Source organism: Gavialis gangeticus, unplaced genomic scaffold, assembly GCF_001723915.1.
Source record: "Gavialis gangeticus isolate Ggan-Ray unplaced genomic scaffold, GavGan_comp1, whole genome shotgun sequence".
Taxonomy (NCBI): domain Eukaryota; kingdom Metazoa; phylum Chordata; order Crocodylia; family Gavialidae; genus Gavialis; species Gavialis gangeticus.
The window spans coordinates 12,995,425-13,018,237 of record NW_017729033.1 but is presented as its reverse complement, the minus strand read 5'-3'; the positions used below and the strand labels follow the sequence as shown (position 1 = coordinate 13,018,237).

At 44.0% G+C, this 22,813-nt stretch overlaps 1 protein-coding gene across 2 annotated transcripts in view; it reads left to right on the top strand.

Annotated features, from left to right (window-relative positions):
• Window positions 1–22,813, top strand: part of SMYD1 (SET and MYND domain containing 1) — a 61,918-nt gene that overhangs the window by 30,750 nt on the left and 8,355 nt on the right. Inside the window, exons 2-9 of one of the 2 annotated variants that reach the window (XM_019526630.1) lie at window positions 752–928; window positions 5,526–5,739; window positions 7,146–7,276; window positions 11,408–11,446; window positions 14,663–14,855; window positions 19,299–19,391; window positions 19,939–20,102; window positions 22,300–22,468. In XM_019526630.1, the coding sequence (XP_019382175.1) occupies window positions 752–928; window positions 5,526–5,739; window positions 7,146–7,276; window positions 11,408–11,446; window positions 14,663–14,855; window positions 19,299–19,391; window positions 19,939–20,102; window positions 22,300–22,468 (1,180 nt within the window). The remainder of the gene's footprint in view (window positions 1–751; window positions 929–5,525; window positions 5,740–7,145; window positions 7,277–11,407; window positions 11,447–14,662; window positions 14,856–19,298; window positions 19,392–19,938; window positions 20,103–22,299; window positions 22,469–22,813) is intronic. The other variant, XM_019526631.1, reaches the window with a different exon arrangement.

Sequence of the window (22,813 nt, the reverse complement as noted above, 5' to 3'; positions counted from 1 at the left end):
TCTGTGTGCCGTGGGGTCGGTGTGTGTGTGTGTGTGTGTGTGTGTGTGTGTGTGTGTGTGTGTGTGTGTGTGTGTGTGTGTGTGTGTCTGCAGCTGCTTCTCTTTTGCTCTCTGAGCTCAGGAATTTGAGAGTTCCTGCTCCCTACAATGAGTTGGAGGGGGAAAATAGTGCGTCTTTCTCACTTAGGAGAAATAACACATGGAGTCATGGAGCACTTGAGATATATGGCCAGACCCTGCTCTCCCAGAGGTGTCCACGGTGTTGAATTCAAAGCAGTAACTCTTATTTTATTCCAGCATAAAGAACTAAGAATCAGGCCCCCTGCCTTCACATCTGTTTCTGTCTCTAGTGAGTGAGGGACTCCAAAAACACATCTGTGGATGGGAGATGGTGTTTAAAGTAGGGCTGACCAGCAAAACAAATATTCCATTAACCACGATGACATGCACCTGGGGTGTCAGTGCTGGAGACAGGAGGTGTGAGGGGCTGGGGAATGTATTTACTGGGTCCTTCCTTTAAATAAAAGCACTGTCTATTAAACACACAGCAGCACTGGGCACGCCTGCAAACATGAAGCCGCACTTCACTTGAAATGTTTATCCTTCTGTCCCGAAGGCTTTGTGGAATATATAGCTCAGTGTTACTCAATTTATTCTCCCCTGGAGGAGACGTGGACCAGCTGGGAAGCTCTGAGCTGGATCCATGTACTTTTCCTCCCTGGTGACAGCTGGCTGCTTTTGTCTTTTGTAGCCTGACTCACCTCATCTGCCACACCTGCTTTAAGCGGCAGGAGAAGCTCCATCGTTGCGGTCAGTGCAAGTTTGCTCACTACTGCGACCGGACCTGCCAGAGAGGCGCCTGGCTGAATCACAAAAATGAGTGCTCTGCCATCAAGAAGCATGGGAAGGCGCCCAATGAAAATATCAGGTGAGAGCAGCGGGTACGGCTTGCTGGAGTGCTGCTACGAGGTCTGGAAGGGCCAGAACCATCTCATTCTTTTGGTTCCTGGTTGGGTCTGAACCCTGATGCCACAGGAAGGACGGTTTCCCTTCCAGGGTTAGGAAAAAATTCATAGTTCTTTGCAGCAGTGACACCTCAGCATGATCTGGTTACAAAGGGCTAGGAGCACCCCCTACCTCATAGCCTGGAGGGGCTGGACTCCATCATCTCCCTTCCAAGTGTCTACCTCTGTGCATCTGGTTGCAGGCCATGCACCTTAGCAGAACACGTCAAGCTTAACTCAGCCAGAGTAGTTTTATCAGATGAGGAAAGGGAGGGAGGGAGAGAGAAATTTGACCTCTGTCCAGTTTGAGCACTGGAGGCACTGGTTTTGATTCTCCCCTGGACCCCAAGTCCCACGTTCATTGATGTCAGTGTGAACTATGAGGATGATAAGAAGATTTCGCAACAAGGTGAAATGGCATGTAGTTGTACATCAGAGACTTGGCTCAGGTGCACAGCACCATGCCCTAGCATACACAGGAAGATTGCCCTTGCAGCCTACACACCCAGGGCCAGACTGGGGAACTTCCAGAGGTCAAGGTTCAAGGAAGAAGTGATGTGGCTGGGAGCTGTAACAGATTAGGGAAGATGTGGGCAAAATATGGTCATTGGGCCAGATCTAGCCTGCCAAATGATTCTGTCTGACCCGCAGCTGCTCCTCTGAAGGAGAATTGTATCCAGTCCATGGCTGCCCTGGCTTTTGGCACCACTCGCCCTTCTCCCTTCCTCATGCCAACCGGCTGCAGCAGCAGCAGCCACTCATTGCCATCCCCGACCAGACCTTCCCTGTCCCCTAGCTCCTAGTGTATACTCCAAGGCAGGGGGTGCTGAGCTCCTGAGCAGGATGCTGCCCGGCAAGGCTGTCTGGATGCAGCTTGGACCTGCGGCCATTTGCAGACCAGACGGCCCTGCCCCGGTGAGTGGGAGCTCAGGTAACGTTCTCCCCACTGGTGAGAGGGGATGCAGGGGAAGAGGGCCAGGAGCCATGGGTTATCCAGGTTCTGCTGGGCTGGGACCTGGTAGGGGTGCCTGCTTTGCTCCTGTAGGTGGCTGGCACAGTTTCTGCCTGACCCTGAGTCCCCAGCATGTGGCTGGGTGAGGCAGGAGCTGTGCCAGCTGATCCAGCTGCAGCCATGTGGACCAAAGCAGTGCGTGGGAACACAGTGTGACACCAACCCAGCTGCATGCTGGGGACCCAGTGGGAGGTGCAGGGAGAAGGTGGGAACATAGCATGGCACCAGCCCAGCTGGGTCCGGATAGCGCACAGCTCCCGGCCCCCTTCTCTCTGCACGCCACCCCCCCTGCCCCAAGTCCCCAGCACATGGCCAGGCCAGTGGCACATTGTGTTACTGTGAGCCACCTCGAGCCACATGGGTGCACTGGTGCAGTTCCTACCAGACCTGGCCATGTGCTGGGGACTTGGGGCAGGGAAGGGGGTGCAGGGAGAAGGGGGCCTAGAGCCATGGGTTATCCAGGCCCAGCTGATCCAATGCCATGTTGTGTTCCTTTCTTCTCCCTGCACCTCCCTCCCCCACCCAAAGTCCCCATCACACACCTGGCAGGAGCCACTCCACCTGCACCCACGTTGCCTGAAGCAGTTGCCTGGTACCAGACTGGCCCAGCTACTTGCTGGGGACTTAGGGAGAAGTGCAGGGAGAAGGGGAGAACAAAGGTTATGTTCCTCTAGCCTCTCTGCCCTTAGATCACGGGTGGGCAATTATTTGGACAAATTCCCAACCAGCTTCTCACACATGGGTTGCAGAGGGAATCAGAACCACTCATTTGTGTCTCTGGGCACTTCATTAGCTATGGAGTTTCCCTTGGAGTTGAATCAGTAAGAGCCTGTGCTTTTTTTGTGGTATGCAGCACAGTGACAACCAGGCAGTCCTTGGTGTCCCAGGGTCTGTCTCCAATACATTCGTTGATGAAAATGCAAATGACAGACAAACTGAAACCTCTTCTCTTTAAAAAATGATTTCCCGCCTTGTTCCTGGAAGGACCCCAGCTGTGACAACTCCACATTTCTCGGGTCTCTTGCATTGTATCATGCTGTGCTGACCGCACACAACACTGCCGGAGGCAACAAGGGCTTCCAGTGGTTTCCAGTGGTGCTATGGGAAGTGGTGGTTTCTGCTCCATCCACTCCTCCGTTGTCCACTGGGGCTGGTGTGAGGTGGCCCTGAAGGGAGACAATTTGCATTTCACTATCACTGGCTTTAGGAAAGGGCCAGTGGCCAAAGGGGCCCTTGCCAAGGCCTGTGAAGCATCTGGGCAGTGACATGATGAAGACTGTTGGCTTCCATTTCATTGGGATGAGCCTGGTACGGGGACATGGAAGTCAGAAGAGTTCCTGCAGTGACTGTCAGTGCCAGGCCAGCCATATGCACTTCCTGTCCCTCGTATTTGACCTTGAACTCCTGTTGGACCCTATGCACTATACGGTCTGTCACAGGACCTAGGCTTTGGGAGCCTCCAAGTCTGAGGGCCTTGTGAGATCCTGATCTGCAGGACTGTGTGGCCCTGAGTGCGGGTTGTTCTGGACTGTGCCGTACTGCATTTGACCCATTTACTCAGCTCTTTGGGCAAGGACCTGATATTTGTTCAATGCCCTTCCCTGCCCATAGTGCAGTTCTGGTTCTTTTACATGAGAGAGAAGAGGAAAATGCATTAGTTGACTGGCAGACTAGGTTCTTAGGGTGAATCTGATATCTTTTATTAGACCGACTGGGATGTTCCTGACTGCTGCAAGGAGCAATTCAGAAATTAGGATAGAAGTGCTATCTCACTGGCCTTTCATTTGCCTACGCCAAATCAACTGGGGAGTCTGCTGAAAACTCTGAGGTGGGGGAAGTGTAAAAGTGTTCCTCCCTGTTACATTTGTCTCTGGGCCTTTATAAATAAATGACTCCAGCCCTAAGCTTGGAAAGAGTGCTGCCAGACTGGCAGGAAAAGAATATATTGTAAACTTCAAGTAAAACTATACACACATTATTATCACATTCAACAGAAAGTAACAAGAAGTAACTTTAGCTTCACAGGTGCAAATTCAACACATGCAGGTATCTTACATTCCCGGCAACCGTCAAGAGCTCTTGCATTTCACAAAATCAAGCCTCCTCATACTGAGCAAGCTAATCACCCCTTAAAATGAGAAGTTTAAAGGGGGGAGCTGCTTTTAGCTGCACCTGGTGGAATTGCCACCTGCTTTTCCTGGGTTTAGTCTACCCATGTCATGATCCTTCACCGATCAGGCTTCCTATTAATAGCATCTGGATAAAGACACCCTTTGTGGTTCATGAGCCCAAAAGGCATTCTGAGCTACAATGGAAAGCATAGCCCAAGCTACTGAGCACTTGGATGGAGCCAGGCTAGGAGAGCTGCCAACTTCCAGTGCTTTCTTGCAGGCTGCATAGACAGAGGATGGAGACTGCAGTGCCCCTTTTAAATTAATAGTGAGGAGCCTTGTACATCCCCCACTCCGGCTCTGTAATGCTCAGGGTGTATTATCTTTCTGTGGCCCTGTTCCAAAAGGGATCCCGCTCTGGGAGGGGTTTCCAAGGGTTCCACTCCCTGTGGGATCCCCTTCAGGAGATCAGTGGTCCCATGGGGCCTGCTGGGACCCAAATCTAATTGTCTTTCAGGCAGGTAAGTACCACATACGAAGCTGTATTTAGCCACGTAAGTGGCATTTACCCTGGGAAAGTCAGCTAGCTGCTTAGGGCTTCAGTTTCTTATAGGGAAAATCCTTACAGAGCAGATAAACATGTTAAAGATTTGAGGTACTCAATCCAGTTACAGGGGCACTTTGGATAGGCCCTCAAGTAGATATATTTCATATGATGTATATCTATATATATAAAGAGATATAGATCTCTCTCTCTATATAGATATATATATGCACAGATATTGAGCTTCATATTGGCCTCAAACTGCAGCAGAGGATATTTAGGTTGGGGACGAGGAGGAGGTTTAGGTTGGAGATTTCTGACTATGTGGGTGGTCAGTCACTGGAACAGGCTACCTAAAGAGGCTGGGAAATCTCTATTCCTGGAAATTTTCAAGAGCAGGTGGGACAGACATTTGCCTGGGACGGTTTAAACAGGGGTGATTGGTTGGGATGGTTTAGTGGACTAGATGACTCTGATGTCCTTTCCAGTCCTACCGTCCTATGATCCTATTATAAAATCAGGACTTCTTACTTGAAATGACATGACAAGAGAGATGTGAACACTGGGGAAATATCATCACTGCTTCACTTTAGGAATCTTATTATATGTTTAGCATATGGCAAAGGCTGTGGATAGCTGTGGCAACCTGCAGAGGTACCCAGGAGTTATTCATGCAGCTAATTCCAGAGGTGAAATCAGTCAGAAACTTATCCCAACTGTTCCTTGTCCGAGCGCGGTGTGTTGGTCTGAGTTTGGTCACTGCCCCTTGTCAAGGTTGGGATGAGTCTGGGTGTGATTGTTTGCATTTTACAGCAGCATTTTGATGTTCCCCAACTATCTTCTTTCTTGACCAGGCTAGCTGCCCGTATCATGTGGAGGATAGAGAGAGAAGGAGGTGGCCTCACGGAGGGCTCCTTGGTGTCCATTGACGACTTGCAGAACCACGTGGAGAACTTCGGGGAAGAGGAGAAAAAAGAGCTGAGGGCCGATGTGGAAAGTTTCATTGAATTCTGGCCACCCCAGAGCCAGCAGTTTGGCATGCAGTACATCTCTCACATATTTGGAGTGGTACGTCAGCCTCCTGGGAGAACAAAGAGAGAGCTATTAATAATGTCCAAGGGCTAGGCTGATTTCAAAAAAAGCACTTGCTATGAGCCTGCAGCTATTTTGGACTCAGTAGAATTAGGTGTGAGCTTTCACCAAAGTTACTTCAGATCCTCTACAGATATTAAGAACCCTTTAGAGTGCTGGCTGAGGCTGGGATGATCTCAGTTCAAGTCCTTGTTCTGCTACAGTTACATGCCTATTGGGATTTTAGGTCTCCAACTGCTATTGAAAATGCCACTAGGTGTCCGTCTGCCCTTAAATACCTCTAAAATGTGACCTGCATGTCTACATGTGCATTAATGTGCTATAGTTACTGTGCATAAAATCTAGTACCTCCATTGTGAGGTACTAAGAAAAAGCGCATTAACTTGTCTTAATGCACATTCACTCAAGAGCATGGTTTTTAAGTGAAGCTTAATGTGCATTAATTAAATAGCACTTTTTTTTTTAAGTGATGCTTTAATGCACATTAAAATAGGCTAATGCACATTAAAGTGCACGTGACTGGATCTACTATAAATATTTGCAGTCCATTTTCACTTGGTGTAGCAGAGAGGGGAGCCACCTGGGAACTAGCTATGGCTTTGAATATGGATAGTGAATAAAAGCCAAGGAGTGAGGAAAAGAAATTAGCGGTGTAAATTATTTCCCCGTGAATAATTCATCTGAATTTTATCTCATTTTCTGTTTGTGACTCCTTTGAAACAATTAATTGAATAATTACTGTAAATAATCCTTGGTTTGTAGGTCATTTGTAAGCTGCTTATTTCCAGTATTCACTATCAGAAATGTGCTGCCATGTGAGCTAATTATTTTTATTGAGTTCATAGATCATGCCACCCTTTCATCCCTGGGTTGGGTGAAGATAATATTTAATTCCGTTTCTGCTGCCAGCATCCATTTTCATACGTCTGAAATATGCTGTTGGAGAATATTCTGCCCACCTTCCTTAAAATGCACTTTTCCCAGGAGACTCATTTGCTGGAATATTCTCAAAAAGTAAATGTGAAAAGGGCTGAGCAATTCAAATCAATATTGTTTAAAATTCTGAGTAAGCAGTATCAGAAAATATTGTGCAGCGGGTCTTAGTTGTGCCTAGGAGATCAGACCATCCATCAGCTGGAGCTGAGGTGCTTGATTTCCTAGTCTTTTGTCCTGGTTAAAGGATACTCTTTTTAGACCAACCCTTTCATACTCTCCCTCGCTGTCCCTTCATAGGCCAGAACATGAATACTACACGTTATTAAGAATCAGTGGAAAATATTCCCCAAACCTAGGCTTACAGTGAAATCCTAGCACCAGTGAAGTTTGAATGCTCTTTATTCTATGTCCATAATTCTCATTTGTGCCTATGTTTTGGGGAATAGATAAATTGCAATGGCTTCACCCTGAGTGACCAAAGAGGACTGCAGGCTGTTGGTGTGGGTGTCTTCCCCAATCTCTGCCTGGTGAACCATGACTGTTGGCCTAACTGTACTGTCATATTCAACAACGGCAAGTGAGTATGTTTCTGTTCTACGTGATGAAGGGACAGTCTGTCACAGATACAACGCATTTCATGGGTTCTGTTACTTGTCTCAAGGAAATTCCGTTTTCTTCTGGGTTGCTTGCTGGAAACAAAGTATTTTCAAAACTTTGAAAGATAACCCTTACTGATGAGCTGAAACACCAATTTGCTTCTTTTTTGTTATTTTTGGTGCCTCCAAAACGCCTGAAGCAGGGGGTTTATGAGAATTTCTCCTTGACTTGATGTTGATAATTAGGTTCATAATGCACAGGCTGTATCAATCTCACTTTATGAAGAGTTTGTAAAGAGCTAATGAATGATTAAACAGATGGATGTAATCAATCATTCTCTACTATTACAGGAGTCCACAGGTTGGGAGTTTGCTCCTAGCTCTAGTTTGTAACTCCCTATCGCAATGTCTACTGATGTGTTTATAACCATTTATAAAATAAAACTCTCAGGTTTATGGCAGGTTTATACCATCAATTAAACATTCATTAGCCCTTTACTAGTTGTATATAATGGGAACTGAAGAAAAGTATGACTGGTGTTTACATATTGAGACACTTGCCGCGGGGCGATCCCAGCCTGAACATCCACCAGTCCTACTGGAATCACACAAATTGATCCAGGCAACAGACAAAGGGATTATGATCCATAATGGACGATGTAGCTTCTGCTGACCAGATGACAGAGCTGAATGAGTTTTGCCCTCCTCAGTAGGTAGTGGGGGTTCTCAGTAATTTGCCATTACTCTCCAAGCTCTTAGGCTACATACAGGGCCTGAGCCTGATGTCACCCGCTTTTATACCAAGATGTACATTAAGCTGTTCTGAAGAACTGTCCTACACTGTCTACATCTAAGCAAAGACTGCTTTACCCTTAATTAACTGAAAGGATAAAATGTAAACAAAAGGTAACTAGGCTGGTAAAGTCTTGTCACAAAACCTACATGTTAACTCAAAATCAGCCCGGCAGTGCGCGCTTAATTAACTGAACAGAGCTTGAACATGCCTTTTTCATGTACCTAGATTGCCATTGGCAGTGTAAAGTGTGCAGAAAAATAGGCCATAACATCACACTATCCCTCTGGAAGACAAATCATACTGAGTCCTGGAGCTTTCGTCTCCACAGGTGGGGAGTACCAAGAAAGAAAAAGAAACAGCTAAGTTATTGTTGGAAATTGGGAGATGGCCCAAAGTCAACTGGACTCATAGGAGTTTGCTCACTGACTTTGGGGCTTTGGATCAAATATAACATAGTGATGTGGACCACGTAAGATCTTAGCTAGATAGTAAAGTTGGTAAGTAAACTGTGATATGGAGAGCTCTGAGGTCTCCTCTCAAGTCTTTTGGCCAGTAAGTTGTCAAGTGTGTGCTTTGTTTTGTTTGGTATATCTACATTTTAAGTTCCACCTTTTCACAGAATGTAAATCTCAAACCATATGCTTAGTTTTTTACAACGTACTTCACTTCCCTTTTTAAAAGCTATTTCAGGTCTGCTGTTCAGATGCTCATGAATTACTTGCAGTGTTATCTCTCCTTCCAAATGTTTCCCCTCCCAGGTGGAAGCCAGGGTGAGCTGCATTTTAAACTCAATGGGTAGCAAAGATGGAGCTGTATATGAATTACTTTGCATGCTCCCCCACATCCCCACCCGCAAATGAGGATGTAGATGTTCTTTCATTGATCTGCGGCAAGAAAAGAATGGGGATGCTTGTAGGCTGACATGCTACAGTAAAGAGGAACCGTGTGCATGAAGCTGTTCTGAGGAATTGGCCCACACTGTGAATCTGAGCAAATACTGCAAACACCGCAAGATGTTTTCTGATGTTTTCTGTTCCTTGTTTGGTGTGAAAAGGAAGTGATTCTTTGGTGATTATTTGCCTTTGTCTCATGACACTGGCACATCTGCCACTACAGATCTGCTCTAGGGCTGGGAGAAAGGAACTTTTCCCATTTGACCTTGGCATAGGAGGACTAGTCCACCCTTGCTGCCCCAACTGCAACCACACTGATTAGCTTCCACAGATTCCACACTGGAATTTCCTCTGCCATTTGGAGGAATTGCCAAGAATCATAGCATCATGGGCTTGGCAGGGACCGTAAGGATTTTGCAGTCTCACTGCCACATAAGCATCCATATGGGAGCTGATCCAGTGGTCTCAACCTTTTTCCGCTCCCAAATCCCAAATGGAACTGGTCTCAACAAGGCTCGGGAGGCATACATCATCTGCATGGGCTCCCAGTCCTGTCCTTCTCTACTACAGAGGTTCAGCTTTAGACAGGGTCCACTGGGCCTTCATACTCTGGTAGAACTGAGAGCGATTTGCTGTAGGCACATGAGCAAATAGCTGTAAAAATAGCCATATCAATACCCACCATATGCTTGAGCTTAGGACCTGTTCCTTTGAAAGGCCATTGCTGTTTCTAATGTTTCCCAAGTTTAAAATAACTCATTATATTAGACCCAGACTTTCAGAGCTCCATATGAAATGGGTTTGAGTTCTCAGTCCCGGGGCTTGGAACAAACATGCTCACGTGAGAAACCAGCTGGCGCTGTTCTGTGCAGCTTCAGAATTAATCATTTTGCAACATGGCGAGTCTGCTTTTCAATAAAAAGTTAAGGCATTTTAAAACCTGGCTTAGCAAGTGCTGTATTATCCAGGTAGAGTTACTCTCTCAAATGCCCTCAGAAATAAAGGAGGTCAGGCAAATCTTTAGCACATATGAAAAGTGGGTAAAAGAGCTTTTCAGTGGAATCAAATGTCATCCTTCAGGACATCAGCTTAACACTTGGGGCAGCTGGGAGGGATGCAGATCTCCCTGGAATTGGCCAGGTACATTATGGCATGCATAGTTTTTGTCTTCCTTTGAACCCCTTATTAGGTGACAGGACTAGCTCTTGTTAAAATTGGTGGGAATTTCTCCATGTCATTCAGTGGGAATTCAGCCCTCTGTGAATGCTCAAAGTAGGGTATTGGCTTCAGTGAACCCCTGGGCCAATCAGCAGGGATCCTGTTTTTCTCTGGTTTAAAAAAAAAAACAACCCAATTTTTGGTTTAAAAAAAGTAACCCCAAATCCACATGTTCCCATGATTCAGCCTCCACGAGAGAAGACTGAGAGGGGATCTGCTGGTTGTCTATAAACTCACCAAGGGGAACCAGCGAAAATAGGTGAGGATCTGTTCCTCCAGGCACCACCTGGGATAACAAGGAATAGTGGCCACAAATTGATTGAGAGCAGGTTCAGGCTTGATATCAGGAGGCATTGCTTTACGGTTAGGACTTCCAGGCTCTGGAATGGGCTCCCAAGGGAGGTGGTGCTCTCCCCTACCCTGGGGGTCTTCAAGAGGAGGTTGGATAGATATCTGGCTGGGGTATTATGATCCCAGCACTTGTTCCTGCCCAGGGCAGGGGGTCAGACTTGATGATCTGTTCAGGTCCCTTCCAACCCTAGAAACTATAATTAAAATGAAGCACACCTATACATACATCTATATATTAGTGGTGTTTCCTTTAAAACATGGAAACATGTGGATTTGGGGTTACTTTTTTTAACCAAAAATTGGGGATTTTTTGACAGTCAGAGAAAACCAGGATCCCTGCTGATCAGCTATGGCAAAAGCCATGTTTCTAATGATTTGGCTCAATTTCCCTCTTGCACAGCTTTTACACCACTGAATCTATTAACACCCCCAACATACAGAGGAGACTTAAGTCCCTCGTTCCCAAAATATGGCCAACCCGGAGGCTAGCTCATGCAATGACTACGATTTTCCAGAAATGCCCAGTCCCAGCATCTAACACCCTCTGGGGCCAGACTAACTGCAGACGCAGCCCTTCTCCCCTGACGCTTGCAAGCAGTTTTGTGCAGAATCCTCTTTCTCTCCTAGCACCGGGACAGCTGCCGGTTGAATTTGCAACAGCCCGCTAGTGAGCGATTCAGTTACAGCAGCTGTATAGTGAAAGGGGAGATCTTCATGCCGGCTGACTCCAGGGCGGCAACCAGATATGCGCTGGCCCCGGGATGTCGCTGTTCAATGTTCTGTATGTGCAGATGCCGTTTGCTTTTGTCGTCCTCCTACCTGTGTAAATTGTAGCTGTTTATTTTTTCTTTCAGTCATGAGGCTGTAAGATCAATGTTCCACACACAGATGAGGTGGGTTGGTCTTGTACGCATCGAACTCCCCCCTTTGACCTTTACCCCTCACGCCCTGTGTTAACCAAAGGCCAAAAGTGACACCGATGAGGCTGGTAGAAGCCTCTGTCTGGGGATGGTTTCTCTTGCCCCATTTTCTGAATGTCAGTCCTTGTGTCAAGTCCCACTAAACCCCCCCAAACCTTACTCACTCTGCACTTTGTAGTGGGTTAAATAAATGATGGTGATATTCACTATGAATAGGCTATCACTTGTTACTTTTCCTGTGTTTCATCCTTTTCCTCCCTTAAACTCCTCCAATACCCCCCTCCCCCCATACTTCTCACTCTCTCTCAACTGCCGTAAGAGCATGAAAGTCAGAACAAGGTCTCGCTAATCTTGTACCACCCAAAATAAAACCTAGTGCATTATGAGCTGACAAATGATTGCATTACTGACATACTAAATACTCTGTGTTTCTTCATAACAAACAGCTCCCTCTGGATGCACTGACTGCCCTGACAACACAATTAGATGTAGATTGTATCCATTTTTGTCCTCATGATTGCTTTTGTTTTTACCTTTTCATGATGCCACTGTTACCTGTTTAAAACATTTTCACGCAAGTTGTTTTTAAAGAAGTACGTGTTTATTTTTTTTAAAAAGATTCTCGTTTCAACTCGTTGCATTTGCTATATTGTAATCCGACTGGCTCAAAGGGACACTGTTGTCTTATCATGTATGGCCAATAGGATCTGTCCTCCCCAAAACAGGATATATTTTTAAATTAGAATTTTTAAAGAGTCCTCTCCAGGAACATTATCCGTTTGCTCCATGCAATCCTTTCATCTAGGACTATGGTAATGGAAAAGTGAGTTTCACTTACTTGTGTTTATAGACATTGTTTATAGACATTTGTCATGGACAATCTGGGCAATTTCACCTTCTAGCTGTCACGAATCCGCACAATTCTTCCACGATGGGGTTGCAAACATTGCCTTTCATTGGAACGTCTTATACCGGGTGGGTGCAGGTGCTGGGGGAGAGGTCCTGGAAGAAGTTATGCTTTTGTTAAGTTTTATAAAAATCCTGTTTGAGCCTTAACTGATCAACAGTGTCCCTTTAACAGTGTTCCTTGAGTTTCTAGGCTTTTCCAAAGCATCATCAATCTCTTCTACAGTGCAGATGGCTGGTTAAAAATATCCAAACACTTTATCTGCTTAGGCTACCAGGGGCATCATAAAAGTCAATAGTTTGATTCTGTTTCTCTGAGTGCATGACTGGCCTCTGTGAAGCCCCCACTAAGGCCTGAAGAGCAATGTTCTCTATGTAAACTTTTGCCATGGACATGGTTGTATCTTATGCACTTTCTCCGTAGAGTACCTGTTGGTTGCAGTTTTCTTTGGCTGTCCCTGCACTTTCTCTTGATTCTGAGATAACAACAAAGAGCTGCCCTTTATGATGATAGCGCATTCAGTGATCATCAGTGTGTTGTTGATATGATTTACTGCCAAAAAAAGGGTCAGGGCCAGCTGCAGAGGATGATAATGCTCCTAGGATTTTGATGGTTGACAGACTCAATATTGAAGCTCCTGTATATCTGTGAGCCAATACAGTTGTCTCCTGCAACTGATAATCTTCTTTGAAAAATTAAATTGTGCAGAGAAAACATGGAACTAGGTTTGCTTCTTCCCATGAAAATTCTCTGGGTTTACTTTTGGCTACGTTAACATTAGCTGTTGCTATATAGCTGGAGGTCAGAAGTCTTGCAAGGCCAGTTTGGTACTATTAAAGTCAATGAGAATGTTGCCATTGACTTCAAGAGTAGTACCAAAACTTTAGCAATGGAGAACAGTTGTTTGAATTGTTTCAAGTATGCTTGGCTATGTAAAAATATGTTTTGTCTACTAACAGAGGCTGGTAGTACAGCCCTGGTGCTCTATTCCCAAAAATGTAGTCATCTAATGTTAATAATGACTGGAATCACTAATGGGTGATGGACAGGGAGGGCCAGAAAGGGTGGAATAGATTACTCATTTTATATATATCCATACATATATACGTAAAATGTATGTGTGTGTATATATACGCATTTTACCTGTGTGTGCATGTACATATACTTACACACACACACACACACACACACAGTTGTATAAAAAAATCCTTAAGGCCATGTTTGATGGGGATTTTCTCAAATCAGATAGAAAACTTGGAGACCCAAATTCATCTCACGATTATGTGAGACTTCACTGTAGTTGAATCAATGTAACTGAGAGTAGAATTTGACCCAACATAGTAAAAAGACAAATGGTGTAACTTTGAATGTATGAGGTGTTTAGTATCCCTGGCAGGAAAGAGAGGAGAAACAGGGAAATGTAAGAATCTGGATTTCTTTAAAGGTGTGTTGCTATTTGCTGGGGCTACCATAGATTTTGCCATAGTTGTAGAAATTGGCATTTTCTTTATGGCCAACAATGACAGTCATCATCAGCAGCAGCAATCCCTCGCAGTCAAGGATGGTTGTCTTCCATGACTGCCTTATGCCAAGGCAATGACAATAGTAATACGATGACCATAGTAACATGCTGACTACAAAGGCCATTTGACAGGCTTATTGGAAAATCTGAAAACTTTGTGAAATTCAGCCTATGTGAAAGTCAACTTTTAAGCATGGTCAGCTTTGTAAAAATATTTGGTAAGCCTTGCAGCCTTTTAAGCAGATATTGGTGAAATGTTTTGGGAAAATCATATCCAGATTTCTTACCCAGGCCCTGGAAAAAAAAATGGTCGTTCTCCTATCTGTCTTGAATCCACCCAGTATCTTTACTTGAGCAGATCCCCAGTAACAGCAGCCCTCAACTGAAGACCCACATCCAAGTGCCCATGAACATAACATAATTTTGCATCTAGATAGTACATCTAACTATACAAATGGATCCAGTTATGAACTTTCCAGTTGAGGGCCTCTTTCACTTCCCGGTGAACTTCCAATTGAGACAGAGAGAGGGAAGAAAGTTGGTTAAGGGGGTAAGTGGGACTCTAACAATAGCATGAGTTTGAGTAGCTGAAATGCTGTGCATCTCTCTGTTTTCAAAAGGTTAATCGGTCCTTTACACTAAGGATTTGCCTATGGAAGGACCAGACAGTAGAAGTTGCCTCTTGCAGTTTTGTGAATAGAGCCCTGGCCCTTGACTTTTGTGGTCTTTCTAATTCCACATCTCTTTCTGATGAAACCAGAATCGAACTGCGTGCACTAGGTAAGATCTCACCAGGGGAAGAGCTGACGGTTTCCTACATTGATTTCCTCAATGTCAGTGAAGATCGCAGGAAGCAGCTGAAGAAGCAGTACTATTTTGATTGCACATGTGAGCACTGCCAGAAGAAAATCAAAGATGACCTGATGCTGGCTGTGAAAGAAGGTGAACACAAAGTACGTCATTGACATAGTTATGGATCTCAGTTGGGGCGTATTTCCAAACCCAACAAGCAACCTTATAACTTTCAGACTTAGATTACTCTTAGTTTAGATAAAGGAAAACCAGGGGAAAACAAAAGTCAAGTCTCTGGGACAGAGAGAGCATGGTATGTTTGTCTCCTCTGTGGCATGCTAAGTTAACTGTCTACCTACATCCATGGCCTCTGCTATTATGCTAATTGAGAGCTGCACACTTTTGAATATATATTCCCTCTCAATATTTTTGCAAATGCCCAAGAAATTGGTCAAATTCGAGATAATTTTCACTGGTCCCCCTTCAACAGGTGAAGTGTGGTCTGAAGAAACTAAATCATCTCAAATGCTTTGTGTGTTGTTGGTGTGGGTTTACTTCCTCTGTGGATTTCATACAATGGGTCATTGTCCCTTTGGCTCAAAAATAACAATCTGCATGTTGCGTGTTGCCCGTTTTCCCTGGAGTTTGTAGAAGTCGTTTGTTGGGAGAGTTCAGGTTTGGGAGCTGTGTTTTGTTGCAGGCATTCAGTTGTGTCTCTTGGCCAGCTGCTTTGCTTTGTGTGAGTGCTGGTAGCTCTTGATTGCAAGTGACTGAAAATTGTTCTTTGACCGCTGTCTTAGAAGAGGTAGTACTGGACACAACATTATCTGCCTCTGTTTAAATTAGATTACAACAGAACTAGGGCAGGGGTGTAATCCTGCAGCATTCATTCATGCAAGCAGTTGTCAATAAAAGCCTGATCCTGCAACGGGGGTTTAATGTTTAATTTTCAGTAGGGTCAATCATCAGGTCATCAGGTCAAGTCACCTGTTGCTATAAGGTATCAGGTCACAGAAACCCATTTAAAAACTCATTAAGCCCTACTTTCAGATAAGCTAGGCTGTTCCAGAACCTTCCTTCTCTAATATTTCAAAACCTTATGGTTTCTACATCTACGTTTTATTCTTATCCATTTTATACCAATTAGTTCTTGTGCCCATGTTGCCCTTTATTTTAAATGTCTCTTCTCTCTTTGGGTGTTTAGCCCTTGATATATTGATCAGTAGTAATCATACCCCCTTGGTTTTGTTAGGCTAAAGAAGTCAAGCACTTTTAGCCTCTTCTTGTAGGGTAGGTCTCTTCCTTCCACTGATCGTCCAAGTAGCCCTTCTAGTAGTCCCTTTTCCAGTCTGGATTCATCTTTCTTGAGCATGGGTGACTAGAACTAGACACACCATTCAGGATATGTCTTGTACAAAGGCATTCATGCTTGTCTCTCTCAGCTGCCTATATTTTGTCTAATACATCCAAGGGCACATTTACATTTTTCACAGCTGCATCACATTGCTGACTCAGCACGATCCTGTGATCAACTAATACATCCAGGTCTTCTCCTCCTCTCTTAGTGCCACCTGAAGAGCTCCCAGCTTGAAGCTGACAGTCTTGGTTAGTCCCTAAATGCATGAACTTGTGCTTTGTACCATTACCTTTCATCCCATTTCTAGTCCTCCTGTCTTCAAAGTAATTCAGTTCTTCCTGTCTGATAGCCAATCCTCCTTTACACTGATTCATAGATTCATAGGTTCATAGATTCATAGATGTGATAATGCCTCCCAAGTTTCTGTCATCAACAAGTGTCATTGGGATACTCCTCCTTTATGTGCCAGGCTTCATATTAAGATCTTGAATAATACCAGTCCCAGTGTTGCTCCTTGAGGAGCTCCAATAATAACCTCCCTCTAGCCTGATAGTTCTCCTTTCAGCACAACTTGTTGTCATCTCCCCTTACCAGCCCCACAATCCCCATCTTTTGTAGTTTAACTAATCATTTCCCATGGGACACTATATCAAATGCTTTAGAAGTCCTAATAGATTGGATCCAACCCATTCCCCGCAAATCAGTTATAATTGCAAAGGAGGAGATGAGGTTGGTCTGATATTCTAGTTGCATTTTTCACCTCTTCAGCTGTTTAATATTATTTCCTTCTAAAATTGTCCTAAATTCTTACACACTGTTGAGGTCAAACAAATGTGCCGGTGTACCTAGATCCCAGTTTGCTTAAATACAGGTTTCAGGTACCCTGTTCCTGAGTCAGACAGCTTTTCCCTCAATTTCATTTAGTAGAAATCCCTGCTGTACTTGCCGGTTCTTTGAGACTTCTGGGAGGAGAGTATTTGTGCTGCCCCATATGAATGCATCTGAGATCTGAACCTCTCTTAAGTAAGGCTGGCAAGATGGAAACCTAATTCCCGGCCAGGGCTAGAAGAATCACTGCAAATTAAAGTGTTGTTTAGCGCTGATCATTTACAATAACACTTCCTCATTTACCAGTGCATTACCTGTCTGCATCTATTTTTGGCATTTCCCCCCCATTCCTCTTTGTGTCATTTGGATGTCTCCTTCAGTATGCTGTGAAAAACCTTTGGCGATCTGAGATCTCACTACAGCACTTGCTTTAAACCTTTAGCAATCAGCAAGTGAGCTGCCGTCCTCTTGTGTGCGTGGATTAATGAATGAATTGTACTGAAGTCAGCATGTGTCATTTTAAGGGCAAATGTTTTCCATATCCATCAATGACCCCATGGAAAAATAGGTACCTGCACAACATCCATGATTCTATGTATCAGAAATACTCCCCCTATGAAGATAACTAATCTTCCTGTTGATCTCAGTAGAAGGCACCATCTGTTTGCTGCAACATCTGCTTGCTGCCTGGCTATTCTTCATTCTCTGAATTCAGGCTTGCTCTTGAGTGAGTAGCAGTGCTCCCAGCTGCCTGGAAAATGCACTTTGAATGTATGCTGGAATGACAGATGACATGCTTGTCCACTATTCCTCTCTCTGATCCTTTACCCCTTCAGATGATTTGCAAAGCTGCCATTGACAATGGGACCAGAATTAGGCTCTTGGTAAAGGAATTAGGCTCCTGGTAACAGAAGTGTTATTGTAAATGATTGGAGCTAAACAACACTTTAATTTTTAGTGGAGCTTCTATCTGTGTCCAGGACTTATGTCTCCAACCTGCCAGCCTTACCCACGAGAGTATCCAAACTCCAAGAGAATAATGTATTCCTGTTGGGGAGGAAAGGCTGCTAATTTGACAAAACACATAGGCAAACAGTCTATGCTGCAGTGTGTTCTTCTGCTGTTTAAGTGATATGGCAAATGCCTGGTTGGTTCAGTAAAATAACTTGCATCAACATCAAAATTCACTTTGAACAAGGTAGGATGCTACACGTTCGAGTGGTTTAGCAGGTACGGACATCTTGTTATTTTCACTAGGTGCATTTTTATAAGACATAACCATATATATGGGTACATCAACGATTCTAAGTAAAGACCGTCCTTGCTTCCCCAATTTTAACCTGTCATGGCCCTTTGTAGCCTGGTTGTCATGTGATTACATGTGGCCACCTCTCCTGGTGCCAAAATGTAATGCGGGAGTTCCCCAAACGCCCTGTTGTGCATCTGTTAAAAAGATCTGTGCCAACATAGAGCCCTGAATCCAAACTCCATCCTCTTTTAAGAAGGCTCAGGATCTCTTCCCCAGAATCAAAACCTGGGTTCCTGCTTTGATCTTTGGTTGCACAATAAATGTTGCCAATTCCTGTGCAGTTCTCAGAGGTTTCATAATATTCAGTCTTGTTTTCTTGAAGCTTAAGTTGATGGAGTACTGTGTTTTTAAGACAATCACAGATTTCTTTTAAAAGTCTTTTGTGCACACGATTGTGAAGAAAACCTTGAAAATGGGAAGGTTCAAAAACCAGAAAGCAAAGAAAGACCCCGATTTTATTAGTTTTAATATCTTCTGATTTTTTAAGGCAATCTCACAATTCTGTGGGGCCAAATAGGTTTTGATGCTTTTTGGTCTACCTCATGGACAGGGAAAGACAACGGCACAATGCCATCATCCATGCGGAACTGAAATCTGAACACAGCCTTCTCAGGATATCTTGACCTGACATGGTAAATGATTTTCCAATATGCAAATAAAAATTAGATTCTGCTTTTTCTTGCTATAACACAGGGAAGTCTCAGCCCACAGCTCTCATGCATTGTGTGCTAGGTACATCTACAACCTTCATGTAACCCCACTGACTGCAGCCTGTTTTCTCTCTCTCACTCTCCTCATTTCATTCATGCCACCTGTATGGTGTGCCAGAGCCTCCCAATTACCAATTTTTGACATTTTGTATGGGATGGAAAACAGCAAAAAGCCCTAATGCTTTGGCTTATGTCCCCTGTGACCTCCAGCAAGCCATATAGTCAAATGCAGGTTTGAGAGGCTCTAGATTAGTACAACCAGGACTCAACCAGGCACCCACTGAAGTCAAAGGGAGCTTTATCATTAAGTCCTCTGTTGAGAAACTGCTTCTAATCGGGGCAGTGTGGATGCGACTAGCTAAGCAAGCGTATTTCAATAGCACTCTGATGTTGTTTCTAGCCCTCCCAAGACATGGTGAAGGAAGTTATCCAGTTCTCCAAGGACACACTCGAGAAGATCAACAAGGCCCGCTCTGAGGGAGTGTACCATGAAGTAAGTTATAGTATCTTTGATTTCTGGTTGCACTTGAATGGCAAGAAAAGCACACAGGCCTGGTTTTTGGGACTTCTGATTCTCAGAGCTGCTGGGCCAACTAGGTCAACACCTTGTGTTTTAACATTAGTTAACTAATACTGCAAACGCCAACCTGGCAGGAGGAAGTTTGTTAAGTCAATATTTATGGGACTGAAAATGAGTGACTATATTGAAATACAGTCCCTAGGATCTACTCCTTCCCTCTCAACTCAGTCATGCCCCTTTGTCCATTTCAGCCCTATTCAGGATACATCCTAGACCGGTCTTTAAGGCACTCTCCTGGGTGTCGTGGATTCAAATCTCATCAAGCAGACGTGTCTTCCATGCCCTAGATGAATGATGTAACCAGTGATCTAATGGTTACCAGGGTAGCAAATATGAAATGCAAGCTATGACGCTCTGTTGTAGTGGACACATGCTTTGTAGTGGACAGGAAGTGTAATGCTTTGGACAGGAAGTGTAATGATATTTTTTTTGCTCATGTTTGCCTTTCCTGATTGTGTAGGTGGTGAAGCTGTGCCGTGAATGTCTGAAGAAACAAGAACCTGTCTTGGGGGACACTAATATCTACTTGCTTAGGATCCTGAGCATTGTTTCGGAAGTGCTCTCATACCTCCAGATGTTCGAGGAAGCAGCAGACCATGCAAAAAGGATGGTTGATGGCTACATGTATGTGATCAAATTTCCCAGTGTTACGGTGGTTTGTTCTCATTATGTAATTTAGTCAGGCATTATATAAAGAATCTGGGCCTGACTGGCTCTCACATTACAATAGCATAAATCCAGAGCTAGGTTACTGAAACTGGCTGATCTATACTGTTATAAGACCTATGCTACTGCTGTTGGATTATATAATCAAGGGTAGAGGGGCAGTTTTAGGATCATAGGAAAATAGGCCTGGAAGGGACCTCACAAGGTCATCTAGTCCAGCTCCCTGCTCAAGGCGGGATCATCTCTGACTAAATCATCCCAGTCAAGTGCAGGACTGCACACTTTCTGACGGAAAAAGTCCTAAACAGGAATGTTTCAAAATGTATTGACATATAACATCAAAGTAGAACAGTTACAAGTTGAATTATCCTAACTGCTTTCCTGTCTGAGAAGATGCCAAAGACTGCTCAAATGGTGAATCAGAGAAATAAGACACAGAAGGAAGAGGCTCATAGTTAGGCACAGAACTTAATACATGTTTATCTTTGTAAGCAGATGTTCCCAGGATCAGGAAATTACCTTTGGATTGCACTGATGTTACTCAGAGCTTGCCTTCACTGGTAGAAGAGTTATGTTTTTACTTCAGGGTTAATTAATAATGTACCTGAGTCCTTAGGTAAAATCCACTGAAGACAAAACATGCTAGGGCATGGGCACACAATGAAGTTACTGTGAGGTAAAGGAGGGTGGGCTTTGCTGTTGCTCTCCCCTTCTCGCTTATCTAGTTTGTGCCTGTGCTTGTAATTGTTCACGGGCACGGCAACATGTGAGCCAAACATTTCCTGTTCTTCGTAGTAAGGTTAGTATGATTTCCACTTGGAGAGCCCCACCACAGTTGATGGAAATCGGCATTTGCTTCACGCATATTACACCTGCTTCTTTACTGACAAAACCAGTTTCCATTGCAAAACTAGTAACAATATGGAAAAGTAGGTTGGTTTTTAGTCTACTTAAACTAATGACTTCCCAGTTTTTAGCTCTTTTATTTTGACTCGCACTTAATTGACCTTAAAAGCAAATGAGCAATAAATTCCTAAAAAAAAATAAAAATCAGATTTTAAAATTGCTTTCAGAACTAGGTAACAGAAGTAGGAGAGGTGTAATACATGATACTTGTTGGGCACGTCTACATGTGCACTTTAATGTGCAGTGGCGCCTGTACACACCATGGTTTTTAATCCTCATTAAATTAAATAGGTTTATAAAGTTTAAACTTGTTTATTTTCGAGCATCACAGTGTTTACACACACTAGGTTTTCAAATTAATTCAGCCTTGGAGCGTCACATCTGTGTTTACACGCACTAGGTTTTTGAATGAACTAAGCTGAGTCCCTGGCCGGTGCTGCAAGAGAGCGGGATGGTCCAGGACTGCCCCCACAGTCCAGGGCCAACCCCACCCTCAGCCTGTGCCCTGCCACGCAGTTGACGAAGCAGGGAGCTAGCAAACCACACAAGAAAAAAAAAGTGGAAGCAATTTGAAGGAGTGAACTACACAAAAGTTGCAGCACCCTCTGGTGGGCAAAGAAGCTCATTACACATCTTTAAGTGCCTTTGTGTCTCCACACAATGAATCCATGGACATGACGCTTTAATTCCAGGCAAGCCAAACTAAACTATGTCCAAGGTGTTTTAGTTTAATGCACAGAGACTTTTAAAGTGTCAGGAAATCCTGCTTGTGCAAACAGACACACAATAGCAGAGCATGAAAGGGCAAAAATAGTGGCATGTAGATGAGCCCCAGTAGCCTATTTTATTGCACATTAAAGTGTCACATAAAAAACCCCCATGTAATTATGCTCATGCACAGTAAGCTAGGCTACTGTGTGTTAAACATAACTTTAAAAAAGGTGTGCTTTTGATACTGTGCATTAGGGTAGCCTAATGTGCATTTATTTAGTGCCTCACATTGATGATACTAAATTTAAGGAGCATTAGGAAAAGCTCATTAATGCATGTATAGATGTGCCTACTCATATTTACTTACTCGTGTCAAGTGGTATTTTCAAGCGGTTGACAGGCTTACATGAGACTACTCCTGAATTCCAACACTATTGGCTGTGACAGAATCAGGCCCTCAGTAAAGAAAGTTTTCATGAAACCAGACACAGGGAAAGTTTGACTTTCACAAAAATGAAGTTGCTCATTACTTTCCCAGGAAGATCTACCATCCCAACAATGCACAGCTAGGGATGGCAATGATGCGAGCAGGAGTGACTCACTGGCATGCTGGTCTCATTGAAGCAGGCCATGGCATGATCTGCAAAGCCTATGCCATTCTCTTGGTGACACATGGTCCTACCCACCCAATTACCAAAGACCTGGAGGTAAGTGAGCAATGTTTCCTGAGCAGGTCCTACCTGCCTTTACTGTGAAATGCGTCTGTGTCATCTGGTTGGGCTTTGTTGTACGTGAAGAAGTTAAATTCAAATAAAGAATAAAAGCAGCTGAAAATCTAGCATTAATAATATAAAGCTTGCTTCATACAGAGTGATGAAAGTCCATTAGATTTTATTGCAGCTGGTAAGGAGAATAAAATTTCCTTGTTACGGGAAATGTCCATATTGGCTTCCATCTTAAATTGGGATAAAATATCAACATATTGGGAATTCTTGTAAACAGTTCTGGATCTCTTTTATTGGGACATGTTGAAACAAAGTCTTATTTTGAAA